The sequence below is a fragment of the Takifugu flavidus genome, chromosome 13 (genome assembly GCF_003711565.1).
Source record: "Takifugu flavidus isolate HTHZ2018 chromosome 13, ASM371156v2, whole genome shotgun sequence".
Taxonomy (NCBI): domain Eukaryota; kingdom Metazoa; phylum Chordata; class Actinopteri; order Tetraodontiformes; family Tetraodontidae; genus Takifugu; species Takifugu flavidus.
This window is the reverse complement of record NC_079532.1, coordinates 8,590,281-8,615,353: the sequence shown is the minus strand read 5'-3', so window position 1 is coordinate 8,615,353 and position 25,073 is coordinate 8,590,281. Positions and strand designations below refer to the sequence as shown.

At 50.0% G+C, this 25,073-nt stretch overlaps 2 protein-coding genes across 8 annotated transcripts; one reads left to right on the top strand and one right to left on the bottom strand.

Moving 5' to 3' along the window:
* Positions 1–634: 634 nt before the first annotated feature.
* On the bottom strand, positions 635–21,902 carry ano3 (anoctamin 3). 4 transcript variants are annotated; one of them, XM_057053210.1, is made up of 26 exons: positions 21,854–21,902; positions 20,304–20,459; positions 13,491–13,697; positions 12,147–12,277; positions 11,910–12,065; positions 11,737–11,837; positions 11,617–11,661; positions 10,565–10,696; positions 10,117–10,223; positions 9,436–9,491; positions 9,233–9,354; positions 6,602–6,736; positions 6,432–6,528; positions 5,889–5,949; positions 4,655–4,737; positions 4,339–4,479; positions 3,909–4,073; positions 3,738–3,774; positions 3,505–3,616; positions 3,251–3,308; positions 2,975–3,072; positions 2,636–2,790; positions 2,372–2,524; positions 1,845–1,986; positions 1,584–1,770; positions 635–1,244 (listed from the first exon to the last, which is right to left on the bottom strand). In XM_057053210.1, exons 1-26 carry the CDS (start codon positions 21,885–21,887, stop codon positions 1,062–1,064), a joined length of 3,054 nt encoding a protein of 1,017 aa, XP_056909190.1. In that variant the 5' UTR covers positions 21,888–21,902; the 3' UTR covers positions 635–1,061. The 4 variants fall into 4 exon arrangements, with proteins under 4 accessions (XP_056909190.1, XP_056909192.1, XP_056909193.1 ...); XM_057053212.1 differs by having other exon boundaries at positions 10,117–10,178; XM_057053213.1 differs by lacking the exons at positions 20,304–20,459; positions 21,854–21,902 and adding an exon at positions 18,543–18,788.
* A 697-nt stretch (positions 21,903–22,599) lies between these two features.
* On the top strand, positions 22,600–25,066 carry svip (small VCP interacting protein). 4 transcript variants are annotated; one of them, XM_057053231.1, is made up of 5 exons: positions 22,606–22,721; positions 23,029–23,092; positions 23,339–23,389; positions 24,193–24,306; positions 24,380–25,066. In XM_057053231.1, exons 2-5 carry the CDS (start codon positions 23,030–23,032, stop codon positions 24,392–24,394), a joined length of 243 nt encoding a protein of 80 aa, XP_056909211.1. In that variant the 5' UTR covers positions 22,606–22,721; position 23,029; the 3' UTR covers positions 24,395–25,066. The 4 variants fall into 4 exon arrangements, with proteins under 4 accessions (XP_056909212.1, XP_056909214.1, XP_056909211.1 ...); XM_057053233.1 differs by having other exon boundaries at positions 22,606–22,729; XM_057053232.1 differs by lacking the exon at positions 24,380–25,066 and adding an exon at positions 23,817–23,863 and having other exon boundaries at positions 22,600–23,092.
* The last annotated feature ends 7 nt before the right edge of the window (positions 25,067–25,073 follow it).

Below are 25,073 nucleotides of genomic sequence, written 5' to 3'. Positions count from 1 at the left end.
GGGGGAGCGGGGGGCGACGACGATCCTTTCGCTTAAAAAAAGGAAATCATGCGCAGGCACACGTGATGTTGGTGACAATTGTGGTGAGCACAACTGTAGGCACAGTCAAGTTCACATTCCCGCAGCGAGCACGGACATCAACACGCAGGGGGCCGGGCATCAGGACCAGGGCTGATGAGGAAGAATCTCTACCATGCACTTTTAATCCAGCTCAGGATGAATGTCGAAACACGCACGATCCACGGCGAGAGCTGTGGTTCTGGTCTTTTTTTCCCCTCTTCTCTCGTTGCAGTTCACAGAAAAAAAAAGCTGCAAATATTGTTCTGCATGCTTCCAAGGGCGATTTACAGTCGCTTAATAGAGAGAGAGACAGGGACAGAGAGACAGAGACAGAGAGAGAGAGAGGGACAAAGAGAGAGACAGAGAGAGAGGCAGAGAGAGGAGAGAGAGAGAGAGAGAGAGGGACAGAGAGAGAGAGAGAGACAGAGAGAGAGAGAGAGAGAGTCAGAGAGAGAGACAGAGAGAGACAGAGAGAGAGAGAGGACAGAGAGAGAGGGACAGAGAGAGAGAGAGAGAGGACAGAGAGAGAGAGAGAGAGAGAGAGAGAGAGAGAGAGGGTTGTTTTGGTAGACACATCAGCAGAAACACATTTGCAAGAACACAATGAAGCGCCGCAGCATAAACAGATAAGAGGAGTTCTGTTAATGCACAATAATGCTGCCAGCTGCATCTAGCAGCACACACACACACACACACACACACACACACACACACACACACACACACAATTCCAGGTGGTTTCAGAAGAGGACAGTGGTTTGCAGCCCTTGATCTGCATAGTAGACGTTAAAATTGCACAGGATGTTCCAGCGAAGCCATGATGCCGTACTGACGAGGAAGACCAGGTTTGATGAAGACGGGCGGGCAAGCCAGCGGGTCCAGGTCAAAGGGGCGGAGCCACGGACTCAGAGACGCTCAGGACTGGGGGCCTGACAGGTTTGGGAGGCAGGATCTGGACCCTGGACGGGGCGGTGAGATCTTTGGTGCGTGGGGGGGAGGAGCTAAGGCCATTCGTGGTGATAACGCCGTCCGTTTTTCTTGCGCTCCTTCTGCAAGTGCTCCAGCTCGGCTTCGTACATCATCTCCTGCATCAGGTACTTTTCCCTCCTCATACGATCGCAGAGGTCCTTCGGCATGTCTGGGATGAGGTACGCGATGAAGGACTTGATCCCGAACACCAGGTGCTGAGCGGCACAGTAAACAGCTATGAAATACCTTCCACGCTGCCTCATTTTGCAAACAAGCAAGCAAGCAAACACACACACACACACACACACACACACACACACACACACACACACTCTTGGAACAAAAGTGCTGTCGGGGGAAAGAACTTGACATTTTCTGCCTGGATTACCATATAATTTGCAGCTTAATCTATGGGTTTAAGTGAAATTTCCAAACTTTAAAAGGTTTCATTTTTCAATAACAGCACATAAAAGTGAGCTAAATCAAAACACACACACACACACACACACACACACACACACACACACACACACACACACAGAAAAGAAACAGACCTCGAATACGATGATGAAGGCCAGTCTGGCGGCTAAGACGTGCCAGAACTGCAGGGTGAACTCGTACGGCACGGCGCTCCAGGGCGGCGCCCTGTAGTCTCTGTACCTGCAGTATCGGGTCTGGTTGCCGTCGGCCGCCGTCATCTCAAACACAGAGAGGCTGCTGTTCATGTAACCTCGCAGACACCTGAGGGCCGACGAGCGCACGGTCAGACCGCCATCGCGCTACAGTTAAAGCAGAAACGTCCGAGTCGTCCTTACTCATCCTCACTGTTCTCCACACAGGGGCCGTATTTGAAGGCGTAGACGAAGCGGGGGATGTAGTCCGAGGTGATGGCGATGACGAAGGCGTTCGTGATCACTGCCAGCACCCCTATGCCTTCCAGAATGCCGTGCCATACACCTGAAAAGAAAAAGAAAAAGAATTGACTTTTTAAAGGAAAAGGGGAAAGTGTGTGTATGTTAAAGCGGAAAAAGCTTGATTATAAATGTTTTCTTGGTGGATTTTTCTTTCAGATTCAGGGGAGCATGTCCAGAGAAGCATTTGGTCACATTATATCATTATATGACAGTTGGGAAATGGGGGGGGGGGGCATACATAGAGGTGGAGGAGAGGGAGGAGGGGCAGGACATATGGCGGTCTGCACAACAGCAGATGTGGCAGCATACATCTCCATAGGATGGAAAATGTTGCCTCCATTATGTAATGTTGGTCTAAAAATAGAATTCACACTGTGGAGGTGTGTGTGTGTGTGTGTGTGGTGTGTGTGTGTGTGTGTGTGTTGGACCTATGTCAGTGGCTCGGGCTGGCATGGGTCTCCTCCACTGAGTGACAAACTTGTAGGCGTCCAGGCGAATCTCGATGATGTTGTTGAGCAGAGCCAGGAGGGGCGCCAGCGGGAACGCCGCCACGAAGATGGTGGTGAATCCGAACTGGAGAACTGTGACGGAGACGCATCACAACACACGACGACAGGGGGCGGCGTTACGACGTACCAGAACACTCCCGGACAGAAACGGGGTCTGTGCCAAAAGGCAACGCGGCGTTTTACCCATTTCCAGGTATTCGTCCACCAGCCCGTGAGCGTTCATGGGCTGGAGATTCCAGTCTTGGTCCCACTGTGGCAGCTGGGATTTGTTTTCTATATTCTGCCCTCCGCTCCCTCCCTTCTTCATCTTCCTGCGAGACCACCAGTTCTGCAGCAAGCTGGAACGGTAGAAGTAGAATAATTGGCTGACGGTCAGGTAATCAATGGGCGTCCGTCACCATCAGGAGGAGGTGGTTACTCATAGGTCGACCGCTCAAATTAGAGTATGAAAAAGGCGTGCAGTGCCAATCCCCCGTAGCCACAGTAACGGGAATAAACCTGGGAATTCATAACGAGACTTACGGGTAACCGAGCTCCATGAAGTTGTTCCAGATTTGTTTGAAGAACATGATGACTCCCATTTGCAGGCACAGATCGATCAGACAGCCACTCGGGTGACACTGGGAGCAAAAGAACCTGGATGAAAATAAACCTAAGACACACTCTCACCACGTTTTTGAGTGTGTGAACAGTCTGCAGTGGAGAGAACTTAGAAAGATGGATGACTTGATGATTCCAAGTGTAAACAGAAACAGAAGGAAATCATCACTTCATTATGGGAACGTCGGCTGTACTAACCTCTTCCAGTCTCCATCGATCAAAGAGTTTATTGTACTTTCCGGGTCTGCCGGCAAACCTGAACGGATCAGCAGAAATTCAGTTTGAGATCTTTTAGCTTTAGAAAAAGAAAAAAAAAAGTGTCAATGACGACACCCGTCAGGACGGAATGTTGTCGATTCTGGAAGCCGAGGTCAGCGAAAAACAAGGAGGAATACTTGGCGGTGAAGTCAGGGGGAGCTTGAAAGGTGCATCGTTTCTGGCAGCGGGCCTACCTTCCCAGAAAAAAGGCGATGTAAAACGTGGAGCTGTTCAGATTGACAAACTGGAAGAGGAACATCTTCAGCGCGAAGCTGTTCTCCCACTCAGACTCCGTCCGTGGGTGCTCTGAAGGGGACAGAAACGGGGGTTGGGAGGTGGACGAGCAAGAATAGAAATGCCTGCCAACCATCTGGAATATAAGAGATAACGAAGGCATGAATGCACGCGCCACGTGCACAGTGCTCACCCAAATTTGTCAGCAGATAGGCCACCTTTTCATACACCTGGCAAGAGGATAAAACTCATAATCATCAAAGTGGGAGAGGAGGAGCGAGGGGAATGTCAGAGGAACAACATTCCATAATGAGCCATTGGTTTGATGGCGCTCGTGAGTGATGAGGCTTCTGCGGGGACCTACCACATTGAGGGACATGATGATCATGAAATTGATGCAGACGCCAGTGCCAGAGGTGGCAAACTGCCAGTTCTTCTTCACAAAATACAAGTTGATGGAGGCAAACTTCTCCATTGCAATGAGACGGAAAACCACCACGGCAAACACGGCGGTCAGGACGAGGGAAATCTAAACAGACATAACGGAGGGAGAGAAATGAGACCTTAATGGGAAAATCTCCATTAAGACACACATGTTCTGAGAAACATCGATCATTCTCATATAAGCTTTAACCTAAAAAACAAAACACGGGCCAAATCCAGCGGTTCGTTACAATTTACACCCGCCAGGGGGCGACGTTTCCCCGCTGCTGACTTTTCAAAGATGGCCTGCGGAATAACGGTGAACGCGTAAATCCCGAAAGGACAGATTATTCAACTATGAAAGGGATTACCATGAAGAAAATTCCAGACACAGACACCATGAGCCGACTGAGTTTGTCTGAGAAGGGCTGGAAAGGCTCAGGCTTTCCAGAAATGGGGTTGACTCGCTCCCGTCTGGAGTACTTGGCTTCAAACTGAGGCCTCAGCTCCTCCTTGTTTGAAAAGCACATTCCAGTAGTGAATTATTGTACACCACAATGAAGCACCCCCCCCCCCCACCACCACCACCATATGGAGTAAGTCACATTTAGTGAATAGATCTCACTTGCCTGCACAATAAAACTGTGAAGTGATCGATTGATATTGATATTGATATTGAGGACATACCTCTTCCTCCTCCCAATCAATGAGATCCCAGTCATAGGTCAGTTCGGCTCTCCTTCTTTTCCAGAACTCCAGGAATACCGTGGCTGCAAAGTAGATATGGAATATGAATTGTTATTGATCGCAGCGGCGGCGAAGGCCACGCCACAGCCAGGCGGTGAAACGCAGGTCCAGCAGCGCCGCGCCTGAGGATGCTTTCAGCCTTCTTTTTAAATATATGGAGGACTTATCTGAAATGGCAGACTGTTGCCTGCTGAAAGGATCAATTTTCTGCTCAAAGGCTTCAAAACTGGTGCAGAATTCAATCAGGGGAGCTTCGTTTCCTTTGTACCGCGCTGTGTTGGAGCAGAAAATCCCCGATCGTAATCTATTCCTGTCAAAATTTTCATGCACTGCAGTTGAGTGAGGACAGATCAGCAGGGGGCCTTTCACACTTCCCACAATGCACTGATTAAATATACAGAGCCAATGAACAATGGCGAGAAGGAATCTCACTTTTCATCTGACACAAATGTTATTTTTGTCCCTGTATTTTATTCCATCAAACATAATCCCCCACCCTCCTTTTTTGTGAGTTGCTGCTCTGTAAACTTTGTGTTTCGATCTACTAAACATTCCACATTTGGGATCCGCAGCCCTGAAAAGCAGCAGAACACCAACAACTTTTGGCGCAGTTTAATATAGTCTGACCCACTTTGGCTGGAGGAGAGGCAAATGTTGCCTACATTCAGCCCCTTGGGATAAACAACTCTACATTTCTATCTCACACTTGTGCGCGCTACAACATGGCAGCCGTCAAAGTTCCCCAGCTCTTTGCCCAAAAGCTTTAATGGAGGATTCAGAACGAGGCCAGCCGGGCTTTGCTGGGCTTCAGTTCACCTGAGCTGAGGACAGTGAGTGTTCCCTGTGGTCCAGGTGTCAGATACCGTCGGAACCATCGCTGCTATACAAGCCCGCAACAGTGACAACATGATCCAGGCCGCCTCTGAGGGGAAATGTTTTTATTACCTGTAATTATCTAATTACACCAGGACGGGAAGTGGATTTATGCAGACAAGTGTTTCGTGGAGTGGAGCTCACTGGTGTTTGTGCTGCAGAGTGTTTGTTATGTTGGGTTCTCGTAATGTGTTTAGCCGAGTCGGGCCGAGAGTGCGAGCCAGAGTGTTGTCTAAACAGAGCTGAATTCCTGGGAGGTTTCAGCAAGCTCAGAAAAAGGGAAGAGGCAGAGAAAACCTACCCCATATAGCCATGAAGATGGCAAAGAACACGGTGCCGCCGTTATCGAACAGATAGGTCACCTGCAAACATACAAGTAAAAACTGCAGTCAGGCGGCAGCGGCAGCACCAGGACGGCAACGACGTTTACGGAGCAGCATTTTATTTAAACAGTTCATTCGCCTCCTTTGATGAAAGGAGGATTCCGACGACCGCTGGAAGGACGTGTGATTCGTGGGGGCAGTTAGCTGGTTTATAGAGCGTTGTTAACGTTAATGTTCCAAAACCGTCATTTGCCTGATAGCAGGCACTTGTGTCCTACAAATGATGTAGTCAGGACAGAATTATGGTTTAAGTTTGAAGCTTTTTCAGGCCTCTGCAGGTCACATGACCCCCCATCAGCATCAACCTTTAATCTCAAAATGGAGGGAAATCCCATCATCTGAACAACCGAATAATTAAATATTCTCAGTAGAGCCATAAATTGTGTGCTCTGCATCTCATCTGTAATTAAGAATCACTAGTGTGTTGCATGTTTAGTCCATGACCGCAGAGGCGCACGCACCTTTGCATAGACGCAGCTGTCGCTCAGCGTCCACGGTTCACACGTGTCCTCGCACATGGGACACATGATGGTCGTGTTGGCTTCGCAGATCTCTTTACTGGGGAGAGAACGAGCCGGAGCGATGAGCCGCACCTTCCGTCGGAGCATCGGCGGCGTGGTTTGAAACTGACCTGACTTGGCTGGAATCCATGGTGAAGAGGCCGTAGAGGAAGACAAACACGCCAACCAGGGCCGCTGGGATCAGCATGCCGGTGTACCAGCCCAGCCACGCAAAATACAGGCCGATCTTCTCTCCGAAGTACCTCCTGGGTCAGAGTCCAGCAGTAAATACAAGCAGCGTCATTAACCGAGCAGCACGACGCTGTCACGGCAGCTCGGAGACTCAGAGGGGAGACAAAGGGGACATAAATCAATAAAGAAATGTGCTCCCTAAAGCACAGCTGTCAAAGTGCCTTTGGGCAAGGCGATGACCAAACAGCCAAAGGTAGGTTTCTCTTCTGATAAAGAGCAGCGTCACGATGCTAAAACATGCTAGCATGATGAGACTGAGGAAAAGACGCAGGTATCTGCTCCCGCCTCCAGGCCCCTCGCCATCACCCCGAACAGGATACAGCAAGGAAAAAAATAATTAAAGGGATATTTCAATAGACAAATACTAAAATTGATGTAGTTCATGTAAATATTTACACACATTTCATTTTATTCTTTTGTTGTGAGAGGCAAAAAAACTGAATTCCCAGCCCTGTTACCATGGTAACTGGATAACTTGCCATGGTAACACGGCTGGGATTTCACTTTTTTGCCACTCACAACAAAAGTCCTTTGATCTCAGAACATCTCTTTGATCATAATAGTCACAGCAGCTCTTTTACCATATTAGTTACACAGCATCTTTCATAATAATAGTTAAACACCTCTGGCATCTTAATATAAGTTACATTTATGTACTATATAGTTTGCAATCGCCTCAACTATAATGTTGACTGACTGAAACGTCGACAACCTTAAATGTTCTGCAGATCAGTAGCTCTTCTAACCAGAGCAACTACTGGTTACCTTTGAATAAAGACCAGAATGGAAAAAAAAGCAAGAGAAAAAAGGTTTTATGATCTACGTAAATTCTGGAAAGGGCTTGAAAAAGAGGAGATGGAGCACAAACGTGAAGAAGCAGGTAAAAAAAGGCTGAAGCCTGAGAAGACATCAAAAAAGATGACGGAACGTTTCAGGAGATCAAAGAAGAAGAAATGCAAAGACAATGACGGAGGGGAGGCGGAGAAACGGGAGGAGGTGAAGAGTTACTGGTCGTTTGTAAAGATGAAAGCAATGAACAAGAAATGGAGGAAGAAGAAGGTGGGAGAGGTGAAGAAACAAGAGGAGGAGGAAGAGCAGGAGGAGGAGGAAATGGAGGTAGAGACAAAAGCAGAGCTAAAGGACCCAGAAGAGGTAGACACACCTGTAGAGTTACAGGAACAGGAGGAGGAGGAGGAGAGGAGGAGGAGGAGAGGAGGAGGAGGAGGAGGAGGAAGAGGCCAGTACACCTGCAGAGGAGGTGTTGAAGGAACAGGAGGAGGAGGAAGAGGAGGAAGAGGAGGAGGAGGAGGTGAAAGTGAAGACACCTACGGAGGAGGTGTTAAAGGAGGAGGAGGAAGAGGAGGAGGAGGAGGTGAAAGTGAAGACACCTACGGAGGAGGTGTTAAAGGAGGAGGAGGAAGAGGAGGAGGAGGAAGAGGAGGAAGAGGCCCTAATACAGAAACTGGGAGACGAAGAGGAGGTGAAGAAAATGGAACAGCTGGAGAGGATCAAACAAAAAGAGGAAGAGCAAAAGAGAAGAAAACGGCTGAGGAACAGAAACCAGAAGAGGAGCAAGAAACAGAAAAAAGCGGAGCTGAAGAAGCAAAGAAAGAGAAAGAAGAAGGCGCAACTGCAGATGAAATGGAAGGAAGAGGAGAAGAGGCAAAGGGAGGAACGGATGAAGCAAAGAAAGAGGGAGAAGGCGAAACTGCAGAAGAAATGGGAGGAAGAGGAGAAGAGGCAAAGGGAGGAACGGATGAAACAAAGGATGAGCGACTGGAAAAGGGACGGAGTTTTACTAGAAGGACACCTGAGGAACGGGAAACGATACACAGTGCGACAGTGTGAAGGATGGTGAATTATTCCACATTTGTTTCCTTTGTGCTGCGCTTTATTCCATATAATTACTGCCGTAACGACGCTTTACTGGATTAGCCAATAACGCCGCAGGAGTGTAATTACAGCCGCTATTGCTGTGTTATAAAGTATTCCACCTTTTTATACAGTAAATAAACGATGAAGCCCATGTTTTGTGCCTTTTTACTGATTTATTCGCAGACACGCAGCCACACAGTTAACGAGCTCTAATAAACGGCCCCTTTGGGTAAATGGTGAAGTTTCCAAGTGATTATTCAACGACGGCGTCTCCTGGTTAATAATCGTTTCTTTCGCCAGCAGCCGCGCTTGGGTTTTTACCGTGAACACCAAAAATTTTAAACATATTTGTCATAAAGTGTTGCGTTTTATCATTCATGTGCAGTAAAATCAGCAGGAGAATGTGAATAACGTTGAACAAAGTCTCCAGTTATTGCATCTCCACCTCCCTCTCGCTGGTAATTAAGCCAACATCTAAGAAAAGTCTCCTCGGGAGGAGAGATGAGAAGAAAAAAAACCTAATTTGAGGGAATCGTCTCCGCCAGATGACCTTGTGTTGTTATAACACGTCAATAACACAACCACGTACAGAAAACGACCCACAAAGTTGCAATAGTTGAATCAAAGGGGATTACCTGATGAGATCAAGGGGCTGGTACTTGTACCAGATCCCCCAGCGAGCCCAGCGCTCGTACAGGAGGTGCCTGTGGTTCTGGGCGCCGTGCGTCTTAATTGGGTGTCGGCTCTTATAACCGCCCTGATGAGACAGAGGACCGTGGAGCTTTCAAAGGGGGGGGGGGGGGTTAGGCCATTAGGTGCCATGAAAGCATCTTCTCACCTCGTGAGGAGGAAACGCAGCCTCGTACGTGTTGTTACCCAACAACCGGTTGATCCCTGGGGTAAAAAAAAAACAAAAACAAAAGAGCACGTGATGCTAACATTTAGTTACACGCAGGAACAAAACAAGAGCCAAATTAAGGTTCCAGGCACTGTCAGAGGTGGGAGATGAATCTGAGGGCTTACTGCATTACGTAACCACATTAGAGGCCTAAAGCTCGCAGGTTAGACGTCGGAGCGGCGGCGGGCGCTGCAGAACAACAGCGTCTCCCATCCGCCATGAGCCAGAACTATTCCCTGTACGGTCGCGTCTCAGCGAGAGACTTTTGTTGGCTTTTTTTGTCCTCAAAAATAAAGAGCAAATGTGGGAACAGCGGGCGGGATTTGAGAAGGATTTTCCACGATTGTGGCAAAGCTGATCTCCGTTATTGGATAGCGGAGAGTATCAGAGTGGTCAACAGGGATGAAATATTCATGAGAAATCCATTCTGGGCCTCGCAGGCCAGTTTTTAATCGGCCTGGAATGTGGGCAGCAGCCTGACGAGATAGTGGGATGAGATGGGAGGGATCGTTTGCTCGTTTAGAGGGGGAAAAGCAGCGGCCCACGTTCCCACCGCAACAAAGCGGCACATTTCCAATCGACATTAGACGCAGCGAAAGAGGAAGAGGTGCGGCGCCTCACCCATCTTTGACTTCCCGTCCTCGTACTTGGTGCGCTGCAGAACGTGGTGAACGATTCGGCTTCTGGTGGAATTGGAAAAGAAGGTCTCTCTATTGTTGATAGTGAAGCTGGAGCAAAACAGATCACGTGGTCAGGCATTCGTCGTGGGTCAGTTAGTCAATGTGGACAGAGACGAGACCATTCAAGCGCCATTCACTCTGCAGCGAGCTGCTACGGAACAACGCCGGCCCGACAGAGAGACGGGGACGCCGCTAGACGCCAGGATGTGATTAACGACCGGCGAGCTCCCTCAGAGTTACAAACACTTCAGAGAATAATCGAGCTGCACATTCACCCAGAGCTGGGGAGGCGAAGGGAGCGACAGACAGAGGCGGGGGAAAGAAACGGAGGTTCAGCAACGATCCAGGTTGCAGGGCGACATGCGTGAAGGTGCGTGTGGTGTTCTTACTGGTGCATGCGCGCTCTGCTGAAGGGGGCCGTGTAGCAGTCCGTCTCCTCCAGGTCCGGCAAGGCCTCTTTGTCCAGCTTCATGGGGTTCCTGGGAAGCCAACTTTTGAACTGGCGACACCTCCGGTGAAACCTTCCGCCCGCGCACACACAGAAGCGGGATTAACGCTGCAGATCAGCTTCTCTCACAACACCTGAGGTGTAATCTATCCTCTCCTGTCGCTCCCTCTCATGGAGTTACGTTAAACTGCACGTGATGGGACGCACGGCCTCCGGAGGCAGAAGAGGTGCTGTGATCTGCCAACACGTCACGCTACCGCAGCATTGGCCGTACTCACCTTCCTGGAACCATGAATCAGTGCACAAATTCATTCAATATTCAGTAGCAGCAACTTCTCAGCATGAATTAATGGACCCAGGCCCAACCGTGACCCTGGTACGAGATCACGTGGGTCCATAAAAGCCGGGCAGATGAGTAATGCTGCATTCAGATACTCTGGAAGTGCTGGAGAAGCTACTTCAGGAAGACCGCCGCTCACGTGAACTGATGAATATAAATGGGAGATCTGGAGGCCAACAAAGCCAGCTAACTTTACAGTGTTGGGAACAGGCCATTAGCACACAGATAAATTCTATTTGCTTTGGGAGCAGCGTGTGGTGAAAGACTGCGGTAGCTCAGAGGGAAAGATAATCGCCCCCATTGTTCGAGCTGATGAAGCAAAAGAGTTTTTTCCCTTTTGTTGGACAGGTGGGCGGGCAACACCCGTCTGTGCGATTCTCCTCTGCTCAGTGTGTAGGAGGCCTCCCCACACACGACCGTCCAATTGCATCTGAATATTTTATCATTAGGCAAAAGCAGGCACAATTATTCCTGACAGATCCCTGCAGGAAGCGAGCAACAGCCCGGCACAAAAACCGAAAGCGGTCATATTAGTGTCATATTGTCATGTTAGCATATTAGTATGCAGGAAATAAAGAAAGATGCTATTCCGATCTAAATTCCAAAGTTCCAAAGCTGCAGGTCAAACAGTTGTGCACCTCTAACCTGCTTACCTGCCCAAGGTTTTGCTCTTCCAGTCGGTAAAGTAACATTTTTTCCTTGAAGGAGAAGGGAAAACCCATTAGAGCAGCGCCAGCGCTGAGATAAACTGCAACGTTAGCTTGCTGCTGTACCTGAAAGGCATGCGGATGTTCATCTGCTCTGCGTACTTGCAAAGCGCGTCCCAGGGAGCGTGGATCTTCACAAACATGATGTCGTTGTTTGTTAGCGAGGGCTGAAAATGCAAACAGTCAACACATTTTAACAGAAGACAACGTTAAACACTCTGCAGATACGCTGCACGTACCTCCTTCTCCAGCATCAGACCTTCGGCCCGCAGGTTCTTCTCGAAGGTGCACCTCTTCTCCACCTGTGGGCTGGACTTCTTATAAACCAGGATATAGTCAATACGCTTTTTCCCATCCCGAAAAAAAAGCCCCGAGGAGCCGACTGGAGTCTTTCCCTGAGGTCAGAAAGCATAAAAGTTGGGGCAGCTAATGCTCAAAGCCTCCCATGGCTTGGGTGCGACACAGCAGCGCGGTACCTGGACAGAATCCGCGCGGGCCTCTAATTTAGCACGGCTGACAGGCTTTTGAGCTGGGATGGACTCCTCTGCTCTGGGTTCACACGAGCTCACCTCCGGCTCCTCCACGCAGAGATCCTCTCCTTCCTCTGCTGCACACAGACCCCCCCCAGAACCAACCAGAACACCATAACACACCAGAGGTACCTGCAGTTTTGGGTAATGTGCACACTCAACCCTTCATTATTTCAGTCCTGTGGTAACCCTGCTCCATTAAATACATTAATATGACCTATTTTAGGATGTCGAGCTACGCAAAGGAAGATGAAAATGAATGGGAGCATTCACATGAAAGCAGAGCAGTGCTGAATATTCCCACTACTTCATTTACATTTTTATTCCTCAATAATTCCGATGGTGTCACTCTAGTCTGGAACGCGAACGGGTCACATTTTATCTCCACTGCATGCAGATTAGATACCAGACGACAGACACAGCTGCTGTCCCGGTCTGACAGGCTGATCTCACACTGGCTGATCTGTCTCTTTCCAACTCTCCCAACGTGCTTTGTTTCTCTGGTGTCTATTTTTAGCAGGTCTGAAACATCGGCTACACAAAAATAGTAGCAGCCCACTTTGTGCCGCCTAATCAGCCTGAAACTGCGTCTGGTTTCTAACCTCGCCCGCCCAGCGCTTCCCAAACGAGGCGGAATGATTCTAATAGCTGAATTCCTGCACGTCAAAGTGCCCCAAACACGCGTGGCCGTGTTTTTGCTGCCAGCGGCATTTAAAAAAAACCAACGCAATCAATCACGCCTGAGATGTGCCAAACGGCTCCGTTTTCCTGCTGAGAACAATGGTGCAGAGACGGAGAGAAACATCATGCACGTGATGAGCGGTTGATGCAAATGAGCGGCAGGGAAAACACGAGAGGCGAGTTTAACCGGAGGAGATTGGAAATGGCGAGGAGGGGCCGAGGAGAGAGGCCACGCGGAGTTTATACCTGCCTCTCACCTGAGGATGGATGGAGGGATGGATGGAGGGATGGATGGAGGGATGGATGGAGGGATGGATGGATGGAGAGATGGAGGGATGGATGGAGGGATGGATGGAGGGATGAAAGAAAGTAACAGCAGCACAACGGCGGCAACGTTTTTGAGAATAGGACTGAGGAATATAAAGAAAAACATTTAAAACAAATACCATTCTGTATAAATCCGCTGCAGATATCGGACCATTTAATGTGCTGATCAAGTCATTCTGCATGTGTGCATCTTAGCTGCTTCTATATGACACCGAGGCTGGTGACATAGGAGGACCTAAAATTAACGCTTTGCAGCACAGAGAAGCTAAAATTGTCACTGACCGGTGTGAGGAGGAAGGAGGCTGCAGGAGGTGCTGACGCTCTGACTCAGTCCGTCCGCTTCGGGCTTGGGCGCCGGGTTCAGAGGCACAGACAGGAAGTGGTTGAGGTTGATGGGATGGGTCTGACTCTGGACCAGGCAGGGCAGGCTGCGGCGAGACGGCTTCAGGCTCTTCTCCTTCAGGATCTCGCTGATGCTGGTGTGCATGCCTGGGTTCCAGGGGGACAAGAAAATACAAAAAGAAGCTTGGAAATGTTCGATTTTAAGCCTTAAACTAATTTCTGCGACATACTTGACGTTAAATCTTCCCAAAATCAAAGCTAGATGACAGGGAGGAGGCCCAGGAGGCGAGTGAGGCGTGACGCTACGGCGCGTTACTTGTCGGCCGATTGACGAGCTGGTTGAAAAGGAAGCAGGAAAGGACACTCCCCCCTTTATGAAAGTGCAACAGCTTCCTAAATCAATGCACGATCTACGAGCGTCTCCTCAGATACTGCCGATCAGCAGCTGCAAGTGCGCCGTCATAAAAGCCCTCTGACGCGCACAATCAATCTCTTCTGATTCATCTTTGCATTCCTGGTTCTTTGAAGCTGCTGGAAACTAGCTGGTTTACTCAAAAATACCCCCCCCCCCCCCATATTCACCCAGTTTGGGTCTTCGGTGGAAGCATCCTCACAGGAACGGCTGATATCTCTTATCTTGAATTATTTCCCCCACACAGCAGATTTACTACAAACAAGGGAGTAAGTAAGAAAAGTGTGTGTGTGTGTGTGTGTGTGTGTGTGTGTGTGTGTGTGTGTGTGTGTGTGTGTGTGTGTGTGTGTGTGTGTATAAACGCCTCACTCATCAGTTGTTCCATCATTTGATGGGCCTGAGTGCTGGTGATAATGCCCGTCCTTCATACCAGAGTGCACTAAAACTGCTCTCCCCGTCCATCAAATCACACAGGGCAGCAGGATGCTCCCCTCCCCCCCCCCCCCCCAAAGGGCTGAAATCACTTCAGCTGCACCCAACAGAAACTTCTGCTTCCGCTGTCACGGCGTCGCCCTCCTCGCTCCTCGACAGAGGTCGTTCTGAAGGTTATTACCGTCGATGCTGAGGGGAGCGGCATCGTCGCTCAGAGGCCAAAAACATTCGTCGAGCAAAGAGGGCGATCCCCCCCCCCCCCACCCCCCCACCCCCCCGCTGCTGCAGGAATATTTATTCATGAAATAAATGGGAACGGGCTTTTGTTCCACCTCCAGTGAGGGATTCTCTCCGTGACCTTCCCGACTGTTCGGCTGCATTGATAATTCGCGCCGTACATCCCCGGCCATCCGCGCTGCAGGCTGCGCCATAACTCTTCTCCCCCCCCCCCCCCGATACGGATCAGGATGGGATTTCCTGCCGCTGAGTGAGAATGGAGGCAGTTAGAGCCGGGAGCCTGGGAACCACTCATCGTGCCATTTTCTCTCCATAACCCTGCAGATATGGAGGGAATGAACGCTGGGCGCTCTGGCTAAAAGCCGTGAAAGTGGGAAAATGGCGCTTTAAAAAACGCCTCAGTCGGATTCGACTCTTTCAATCGACAAAATAGGCTCCATTTCGTCCATATCTGTTGAAGTCATCTTCATTTCGGACTTTAATATCGACGCCTGATGGCTGCCCGACTACATTAAAGACCGGCTTGATTCGATTTTCTCCTCGATGGACACGAGCGCTCAGCTCCTGTGGCTCCTCTTTCCATCCCTCTTAATAAATCCAGTGTCCGCAGTCACATTTCACTCCAGATCTGGTTTAACCGGACCCCAGGACCAGAAGCCTGAACCTCCACATCACCACGGGCGAATGGACCAGTTCGGGAATTCCAGCCTCTGCCTAATCAATACACAGAAAACTGAGACTCCACCACACGGGCCATGGCTCTGGTCACTTCCTGGACTCCAGGAGAGCTACTGTACATATTCCAGTGACTGCAGTGATACATCAGAGCTAATGGGACCGTCTGGGTCCCAACGGATCCGCAGTGTCTAAAATAGACCCAGAGAAATTGGCCAGAGTTGGTGCAGCTTCAGTGGAGATTGGAGAGCAGGACTGGTCGGATCTCTGCCGACGGGCTTCACAAACATTGATCTGCCCATCAGCTTCACGTGCGCTAGAACTCTGTGAGCTGAGGAGCAGCCGGGCAGAACATCCTGGAGACGGAGAAGGAACACTGTGGGTCTGTATAAATGTATAAGGGAAATATATATATATATATATATGAGATGCTGTCTTTAATCTCACTGTGCAGGGAATAAAACTGGTTTATCAGACTTAATCCTCGGTTGACGTGCATGAAGTCCGTGTGTGTGTGTGTGTGTGTGTGTGTGTGTGTGTGTGTGTGTGTGTGTGTGTGTGTGTGTGTTGTGGCAAACATCCACCGAGGATGATCTGCAGGGGCGATGGACAGGCTCCAGGAAGGGTCGTGATCCCGGCCAGATTTGGATCTCCCCTGGTCAGTGTGTTCATGAAAGTCCAGTGATGTGAGATTAAACTGGCACACACACACACACACACACACAGTGTCAGTATCACACATCGGGACACGTTTTGAAGCTTTCTGCCCGTTTTCCCCCAGTTTCTTTCGTCTTAAATTGGAAGGTTTCACCGTTCTGCACGTTTGGCTCCGGGTTTCCTTCAGAAGGAGCAGAACCAGGCAGAGAATCCAGGTCAGTGGGCTCTTTCACGTCATGTTTCCTCAATCTACACTTTCAATTATTCATTCATGTTCAGCACTTTCGGCTGCTGGAATCTTCTGCATCCAAAAATTTACTTTAAAAACGCCTCAAACAGCTCCGTCGCCTCCCGCTGACCCGTATCGGAGGTTCCTGCAATACTACAATAAACCCGGACCTCCTTCTGGACCCAGGTGGTCCAGAACACGGCTACAGCCCGGACATTCAGACCCAGAGCGTCTCCTGGAGGAAACGTCTCCGAGCGGGAGCGACGTCTCATCCTCCCTCTGGCAGCGTATCAAAGGAACCGAGGACGGAGCGTTTGGAGCCAAATCGCTGAATATTCAGCGACTCGTTAGCACTTCTGGCAAAATTCTGCTTCCTGCTGACCCGGTGAAAGTCACGAAAGCAGAGAAACGAGCTGGCTCGGTGTTCCGGGAGATAATCCTGCACGCAGCTGAAATTCATTCTTTTAAAACCGCCACAGAACGTTGACCTGGGCAACAACACGCACGTTTGTCGGGTTCCCCTCCGCAGACGCTACGTAGCCGCTCTGCCACGTTTCTACGGTAGCCCGGAACGGACAAACACGCTGGTTAATCCCGCTCAGGATTAACGCTACGATTGACCAGCTGCGCAGAATAAAAGCGAATTTAAAATTCCAGTAATTTTGGGACCGTCTCCAGAAATTAGTAAATGGAACCTGTTAAAGGTGGTTAAATTCAGATTAAACATGGCTCAATGTTCCAAGGTGGCGCCGCGAACACTTCAGCACGATAAAACAAGAGGATTATAATCCCCGGGGATGAAAGAGGGACCGGTTTGAGTCGGACACTGTTGACGGGCCCTCACGTGCAGGCGGGTCGACTGTGGACGCACCTCAGAGCGGACGGCGCCGTCCCACCAATCGGGACGCCACCCTGGCACGATCACTGGGTTGCATCATCTCAGCAGATTAAACGTCAATCCCACACACACACACCACACACACACACACACACACCACACACACACACACACAACACACACACACACACACACACACACTTTGACGTCACTTTCTCTCCTGATTGCTTGTGATTTCCACATGGCCACAGGATTTTCTGCAAAGCCTCTTGTCTACGCCTCATGATGGGAACGGGCCGTTGATGGAGCCGCGGGACAATTCAGAGCTCCTCCACGCAAACGCACGTTGCGCAGGAACCGCACACACATGCGCGCACCGCACGTGCACAGACGCTGCATCGGAGGACAGGAGCCTCCCTGCAGCTCACAAACGTCCTCCTGCACCACCGGGAGGCATTTAAATGTCTTCAGCCAGCAGTTTGATCACAGGAAACAACATCTAAAGACATTCGCCAGTGCTTGAGGACTTTAGCGTCCAGTTGCCGCAGCCGTGTTTTGCGTAACCTTTGCGGCGGCGGCGGCGGCGGCGGCGGCGTGTCCACGGCCGGTGGAGACGTCACATCCGGAGCCGCTCGAGGTTTTGAACAGCAGTGATGTTTCCTGAACCCACAGGCGCTTCGGCCCATCTGGACATAGAACACTGAGCTCCTCTCAGCCTCCAACAAGCACTTCAGCAGCTTTTAACGGCCTCGGAGGGCGGCGGCGACCGTGGCACAAGCCTTTCAACAGATTTGATGCAGCACAACAGATAATCTGATACCCTGAGCTTCCAGTTTAGGACACGCTGGTTTTCCACTGTTAAGACAGAGGAGGAGAAATGAGCTGCGGCCTCTTTCATCCTCACCACCAACAGCAGGGGAGGCAACTAAGGCTTAGTTAGACAACAAAGACACACTGATGTTCATTTAACTAACCTCTGAAGGTCTGAAAATCAATACACGGCGCAGGACTCCAGTCCAGCTGGGTTCACTGACGGACCTAAAGGAAGTGAGTCTACAGCCCATTTTATCCCCCCGACAAAATAAATGACAGGAAAAGGTCAAAGAGCACGATCATGTCTGGTTTTCAGTAGTTTGCTGGTGTTAAAGGAGACAGTGCTCACATCCACCTGCTTCACCCAGTTAGGATTAGCTACTCTTCTCATCTTTAGATTGGAAGACATGAAACAATTTCTCCAAGACAGCAGGATGGTGTGGAAACATCTCCCACCGTGGAAAAGCAGGACGAGCGGACGGAATAAATGACCCGTTTCTGCTGTCAGAACCGCGTCAACGCGGAGCAACACGCGTCAACGCGCGTGGAGCGCGTGGGTTCCTGACAGGGCTGAGGAAGAGGCTGCGACGAGCATCTCCATCGCAGCGACAACCGCGTCGCGCCGCAAACTCTTTCACCGCTTCCGAAAGTGGCCGCGCACGACGCGCCGCCCCGCCGCACTTTCAAACGAGCACCAACCTTTCTGCTGCTTGAAGGACTGGATGGAGCCCGAGTGGTGCACCATTGCGACGTTCAGTTAGCCTCCAGTCGAGTCGCGTGCGTGAGAAAGCCAAAGTGCGGGGCGCGGGGGGAGAAACTACGGTGCGGGTGCGTAGGTGTCCTCTCAGCTCCCATCCTGCCCAACGACTCGCGGCCGATGCGCAAAGCGAAGCAACACCTGTCTCCGCTCCGCAGGCCACCCCGCCTCCCTCCTCCGCTCCCCATCGTCCACGGCTGTTGTCATGGTGACGGGCAATGGGGGCGGTCCGAAAATGGACACGCCCCCCCCCCCCCCACGTACCCGATTTAACGTCCCCGAAATGAGCTGCGGGAAATGACCAGGGAGGCAGCTCTGGAATGGACCGACAAGGACGCATATTGATCTGCTCATCAATCTTTATTTTACCCCGGGGCAACAAACGGAGGGGTCTTCGGGAATAAAAATTACCCCCAGTCATTACGTAATGGCTTTTTGAGGTCAGAATCATTTCACATTTGAAACCCTTTCCCCCCCCCCGGAAATTAATACTGGATCTTCTTACCGTCCCGGAATAAAGGCTGAGGCGAGTCATCTGCTACTGCAGGAAGAAATAAATGTGATCCTGCAGATTTTACGCACAAATCACCATTAAAGCTCCGATGACAGCGACCAACAGACAGGAACGAGTGTTCGCAATGAGAAAGTAAAGTGGATTTTTTCGGGTTTAGCTATTTGTCCCCACGGGGTGAAAACTGTAAAGGAAAACAAATCGATACGGTCGTAAAAGGCTGGTGCTGACAGCAGGGAGAGCCCTCCTCACAATAAATGTTGTGTCAGTTGTAACAACTGTGCACGGTGGCAGATGTGCACGTCAGCACTGAGCGAGGTGCAGAATGACCGGCGGAATTACATCCAGCAGACAGTGGTGCGGCTGGTGCAGTGTTTACCTGGGTGGTTGGTCTGCAAGGTCATTGGGGTCAACTCAAGATCAGACCAGCAGACTTCTGCCGCGCTCATTTTCTCACGGCATTTGTTGTTTGGGTCTACTTTTTGTGCGTCGGCGCCAGTCTGTGCTAGTATTCTGAGGAGCTGTCTGGCATCTGACACAGATTCAAGCACCATCTGCCTTCCTGCTGCCCAGGACACCTGTCCTCCTCCCACTGTTCTGATTATTATTGACAGTTGTTTGTGCCAACCCACCCGCAAAAATAAAAAAAACCTTCTCACGCTGGTGTCTCCTCTAATGGGCAGATGAATAAATAAGTAGAGCTTCTAAAGCCAGTCGCATTTAGAAATACACCTCCTCCATCTCTGCCTGTGTGTTTGGAGATGTAGGTCAGATGATAGCGGCGCAGGGGGGGCGCTGCTGGCGCGGGGAAACACCGCCACCTTGTGGCGAACAAGCGGAACAGCACAATCTAGCACAACACGGGCAAATAGATTTATCTCCCCTTAAGGAAAAAAAATGTCTCCATTGTTTTATATGAGCCATCATCCTTGCATGAGTCTTTAAAGATTGTTTTGACATTTCCTCAGGCGAGAAAATGAACAAGAAGTTGCTTTTTCACTTATTTGTCTGTCGACTAATCATTTAAGGGACGGACCCCATCGACCGCCTCGTTATCGCCCTCTGTGGGGCAGCTATTGTCTATAATCACTGAAGCAATTGGCTCTGCGTGTCTGTACACATGAGGCGACCATCGATAAGTCAACAGATGGGATGGATGAATCTGCGTTGACAACCGCGCCCACAAACTCACCAGAACTGCCCGAGGATTCTGATGGCAAACTTCTGGTGAGGAAGGAGGTGCAGGACGGAGACAGGCTGATGGTGGGATGGAGAGGAGCAGGTCCCGTGGCTGCAGAGGAGGTGCCGCTCCAACGCTCCAACAGGGGCGAGGACAGATGAAACGGTCCTACAGTCGCACAGCATCATCCGGATCACAGACGTTTGGACCGAACCGAGAGAAATGACCCACAGAGAACGGAATAGTTTGAATTATTGGGAGTCGAATCATTTGAAGTGCAACAAAAGCTCTATAGGAAGCTACTGAGTGGCGGAGGCTGGAGGGCAAACAGCCGGCTGCAGTCATAAACAGAAGACATAGAACAGGGATTCCAGACAGGCTGGAGAGAGCAGAACATCACTAAACATCCGCAAGAGCACATTTTAGTTCCTGACAGCAACAGAATCTTTATGAGGGGCCTGAGTGGGGGTGGAATCCAATCAGCCGTGTGTGTTTTCTTAACAGCGAACATCATCGCAGCTTTAACCAGACGCCGACGCCGAAAAAGCTGCACCGAGGTTACCGGGGCGACGTGGTCCATTAGAGCCGTGCGGGGAAACGCTCCCCGGGAGGGCGCCAGTCCCTGGAGCGGCGAGCGTTTATTCAAACAAGCCCTAAATTCCTCCCTAACAAGGGGGGATCTACGGTGGGATGCGGAAGGAGACGTCGTCCGTCGTCCGCCCAGCCATTAATGTCAGAGATGATTGCATTTAGGAGATTGCATATTCAATAAAAGCAGGAGTTTTCTGGAGTGTCAGCAGCTGATGAGGAGATGTGGTCTAAGTGCAGCGTGGTGCCACGCGCCGATGGAATAAACAGCATTCATCACATTAACACACAAGCTGCAGTTATGCATCAGTGTTTCCATTACACGACGGCCTCCTGTGCGCCCGACAGCCCTCAACACAACTTACATTAGTCGGCAAGGATCACTTAGAGCTCCATGAGAAATTCCACAACACCCAAATGCTCATGGCCCGCGTCTGATCGGAACACCGCCGAGTTCCATTAGACGAAACGACATCCTGCCAACATGTTAAAGTAGAAACAGAGTCTTGGGCGACACAGACGGCTGCCTAACAACCAGAGTTTATTCGTCCCGTTTCATCTCTCCTGGAGATGCTTAGTGAGGCTAATTCACGCGTTTGAGAGCTCATTGGAGTGAAAGATGACAGACATGTTTGGTAAACCTCCCTTCAAATTATCTCAGTACAAGAAAACTAAAAACAAAAACATGTATTTGTTCAGGAACTGACCTCAATAATCCCCAAAATGACAAACATCTGGTGCTTTTCTACATAATTAAAAAGGAGCTTTTAAAAGGGTTAAAGGTTTAATGATCAATAAAGGCAACAACAAACACATGATGGACACACAAAACAGAGACCAACGTTAATAGGAGGTCTAAATTCCTGAAACACATGGCAGTTTTTACATTAAACCAAATATTACAGTCAGTGGCTCCTTCTTACTGTTGCCCGTTTCCTCCGTGCTCGGCTGCCTCAGAGCGGTTTTGGCCCTACCTGAGGAGCTGGAAGGCGCCTGGGAGTCTTCCATCTGCCCATCAGTGGGTTCTTCTGAGAACTTCTGCAGATGAAGCTGTGCAACCTCACAAACCTGAGATTGACGTCGCTGCGGGACGTAACCCGAGGGGCGGAGCTTGAAGGGCCGCGCGACATTCGGCCAATGGTGGGTATGGATAGGAAGTATAACAACGTTAGGCACGCGCCTCTCACCTTTTGTCACGTTCACTGGTGGATGATTGACAGCAAAGCAGAGCAACAACCTGTTCATTTGATTTTGACGTAATTGCATTCATTCAGGTAAATATGCCATTCAATGGGGGGATTAAACATTTACAACAGAATTTAAGCTTTTCCTTTATATATATCCCAACTTAATCGAATTGTAACTGAACTTCAAAAATGTTCCCGGTGATAAATAAGATAGGAACGTTACCATGGAGATACACCCACTTCCATTATCGGCCACAGGGTGGCACTGTTGGACCATTTATGAACGACAGCGCGAGGCATCCACCGAATACGCGCTATTCATCAGTCCAAGTTACATTCAAAGACAAAAGACACAGACGCTTTTATTTGTTGTTTTGAAACGCAATCAAGTAAAGGAGAATCGATATTAACTCAGTTTAATATAGAACTGCATTTAAGAAGTTAAGTCATGAAAGAATTATTCAAATTCGGTTGATCTTTGGATTAATAGCTGACAAGCACATATTTGTAACGTGGTGTTTTTGAACATAACGCTATTTTTTTTGCCGATTAGGCAGTCGGGCAGCTGATCTAAACAAACCCACAGGGCAAATATTTGGCTTAGACGCCTGACGCAAACAGTTGTTTTCCAAATGTCAAAGCGATGAAGTAAGAGGTGCGATGGCAAATTAATTATTATTTTGCTCGGAGTCATTCGACGGGGCTTGTAGTTGTAGCTTAAGCTAGCCGCTAGCCGCAAATATCGGGGCCACCGTTAGCCATAGCAGCCGCCGGCTAACGGTGACATGCAGGCGGCTGGAGCAGAAGCTGCTTACTGTGACTACTAACGCGGATTCGGCTACACGGGCGCAGCGCGCAGCCTCGTGTGCCAACTTTAGTCATTCTTTTACGTAGTTGGGCTAAAAGCCAAGCTTGGTCACTAACTTTACCGTTGCCTTTCTGCCCGCACTAACCAACTGAAGCATGGGGATGTGCCTACCGTGCCTCGGCGGCGCCGCGGACGACGTCGTGACCACTCCCGATCCAGTAAGTCAAGAACTTTTTTAGCTCTTGTGAGGATGCTTCCCCCCCCCCCACGAGTGCCAACAACATAATTGCAACGGGTGGCGGGATGAAAAGTGGCTAAAAGTTCATTCGGAGCCGGTGCGGTGGCAGAAGGTTCCGACTCCGGGGAGGCGTTGGCCCAGTTTGGACTTGGCCCAGTTCAGTTAGCTGACTGGCTAAACTGGTGCCATCAGTGCTTTCACTGGGTTCATTTTGCTTTTCTTTCAGGAGACGAGGAGGCGACATTTAGCTGAAGCCGCCGAGAAGAGACAAAAGGAGGTGGGATAACTTTCATTTCTGGGCTTTTCCCCCCCATTTCTTCTGGTTCCCGTGTTGTTCATTTGTTCTGTCCGTGTGTCGAATGGACTTCAGGGGATCCTGGAAGGGATTCTCAGATTTCTGCCTAAACGGAGAATGCCCTATTTTGTCGATTCTAAAAAAAATCCCCCCCTGTGCACGCACACCCACACACAGAGTACGTATCACCCATTTTGTCATTGTTTTCGAACCTTCATGCAACTTAACATCTGAAATGTTCTCTGCGAGGCGTTCGGACCTCTGGGAGCCCCCCTGCAATGTTAAGAGTAAAAAGAAATGTCCGGTGTCTTTGCCTGGAGTGTGTAACATCGCAGCCTTGTGACACTTTAACGCCCGACTCGGGGCGGATGCACATTCTGTCATGTTGAGGGATGTTTTTATCGTACAGAAAAGCCACATTCATTACCGTAAGAGCCATGCTAAAGTTGTTCTGAGGTGAGTAGACGCGGACCAGAATGAAAACTGTCGGCTCCCGGCTCGGCTGACCCACGTTTCTGCTGCCAAGTCACTGTTTTCAGCATCAAATCCCCGACAACACCCCCCCCCAGGCAGACCACACCCTTAACCCCCCCAGTAAAAGGCTCTAACCCACAGTCAGGCTGCAGTTAGCTGCACCGAGGTTTGTCTCCGTTACCCCCCCCCCCTTGCTGCACCCTGCTCTGAGCGTCTTCCCCCCTCTCCCCCAGTAACGCATGCACGTCCGCTTTAAAAAGAAGCGTCGGCGCTCCCTCCTGGCGCCTGATCATGTGCCTGTTCTCTCCTAGACAACATACAGGGGGGTTAAAAACCCAGAAGCAGTTGAGAGGAAAAGGAAGAAGCAGGAGGAGATTGAGAAGCAGGCGGTGACCACCTCTGCGTCGGGGGGCGGCGGGTTGAAGGTGGGTCACATGACTCTCAAGAGTCCCCAGCAAACCGGTTTAACCAGTCGGGCGTCTCCTCTCTCCTCCCCAGTGGCAGGTGGGCTGAAGGTCCGAGCAGCGGCGCTGGAGTGTGGATGAAGATGAAGTATTGCTGGAGGATGTTTGACCCGCTTTCCGTTTTAAATAAGTAAATAAACCTGCAGACGTGGTCCAGGCAGAACCCGAAGAGTCTGAGTCCTGGTGGCTTCATCTTCCTCACGTTTGTGATGTCACACGAATAACCACAAGCTCCACACGCTTCCTGTAGGGTCCCACTCGTCTCCCTTTGACTGGTATTTACTGGCTGGCAGCACAGACGGCAGGTGGTCGAGGTGCTCTGAACCTGTGGTGTGTGTGTGTGTGTGTGGGGGGGGGGGGGGTAGATGTCGGTGATGTCACAAGTTTTATCATCGATCGGTCGGGAGCTGCTCACCTGTGTAAAACGGTGCTGTGGCGTGTTGCGTTCAAGGCAACGTTGGGTTCGGACCGGCCGCCGTTCATTTCATCCACGCTTTGATGTGTTTGTGCGCTGACGTGACTATAATCTTATATCATGCCTGCTTTATATTTTAATATAAATATCAAACTAGGATGTGTTGAAGCAGCTCTTTGCACAGTTTGCCTGCTCAGGTTTGCCGAAGCCGCCTGCATTTCTCTGAAGCTTCTGGTGCTCGCGATCATTTAGGGACCAGGAAATCCTGCCAAGGTTACACAATAAATAAACTTTGTCTCTTTCGGATTCGTGT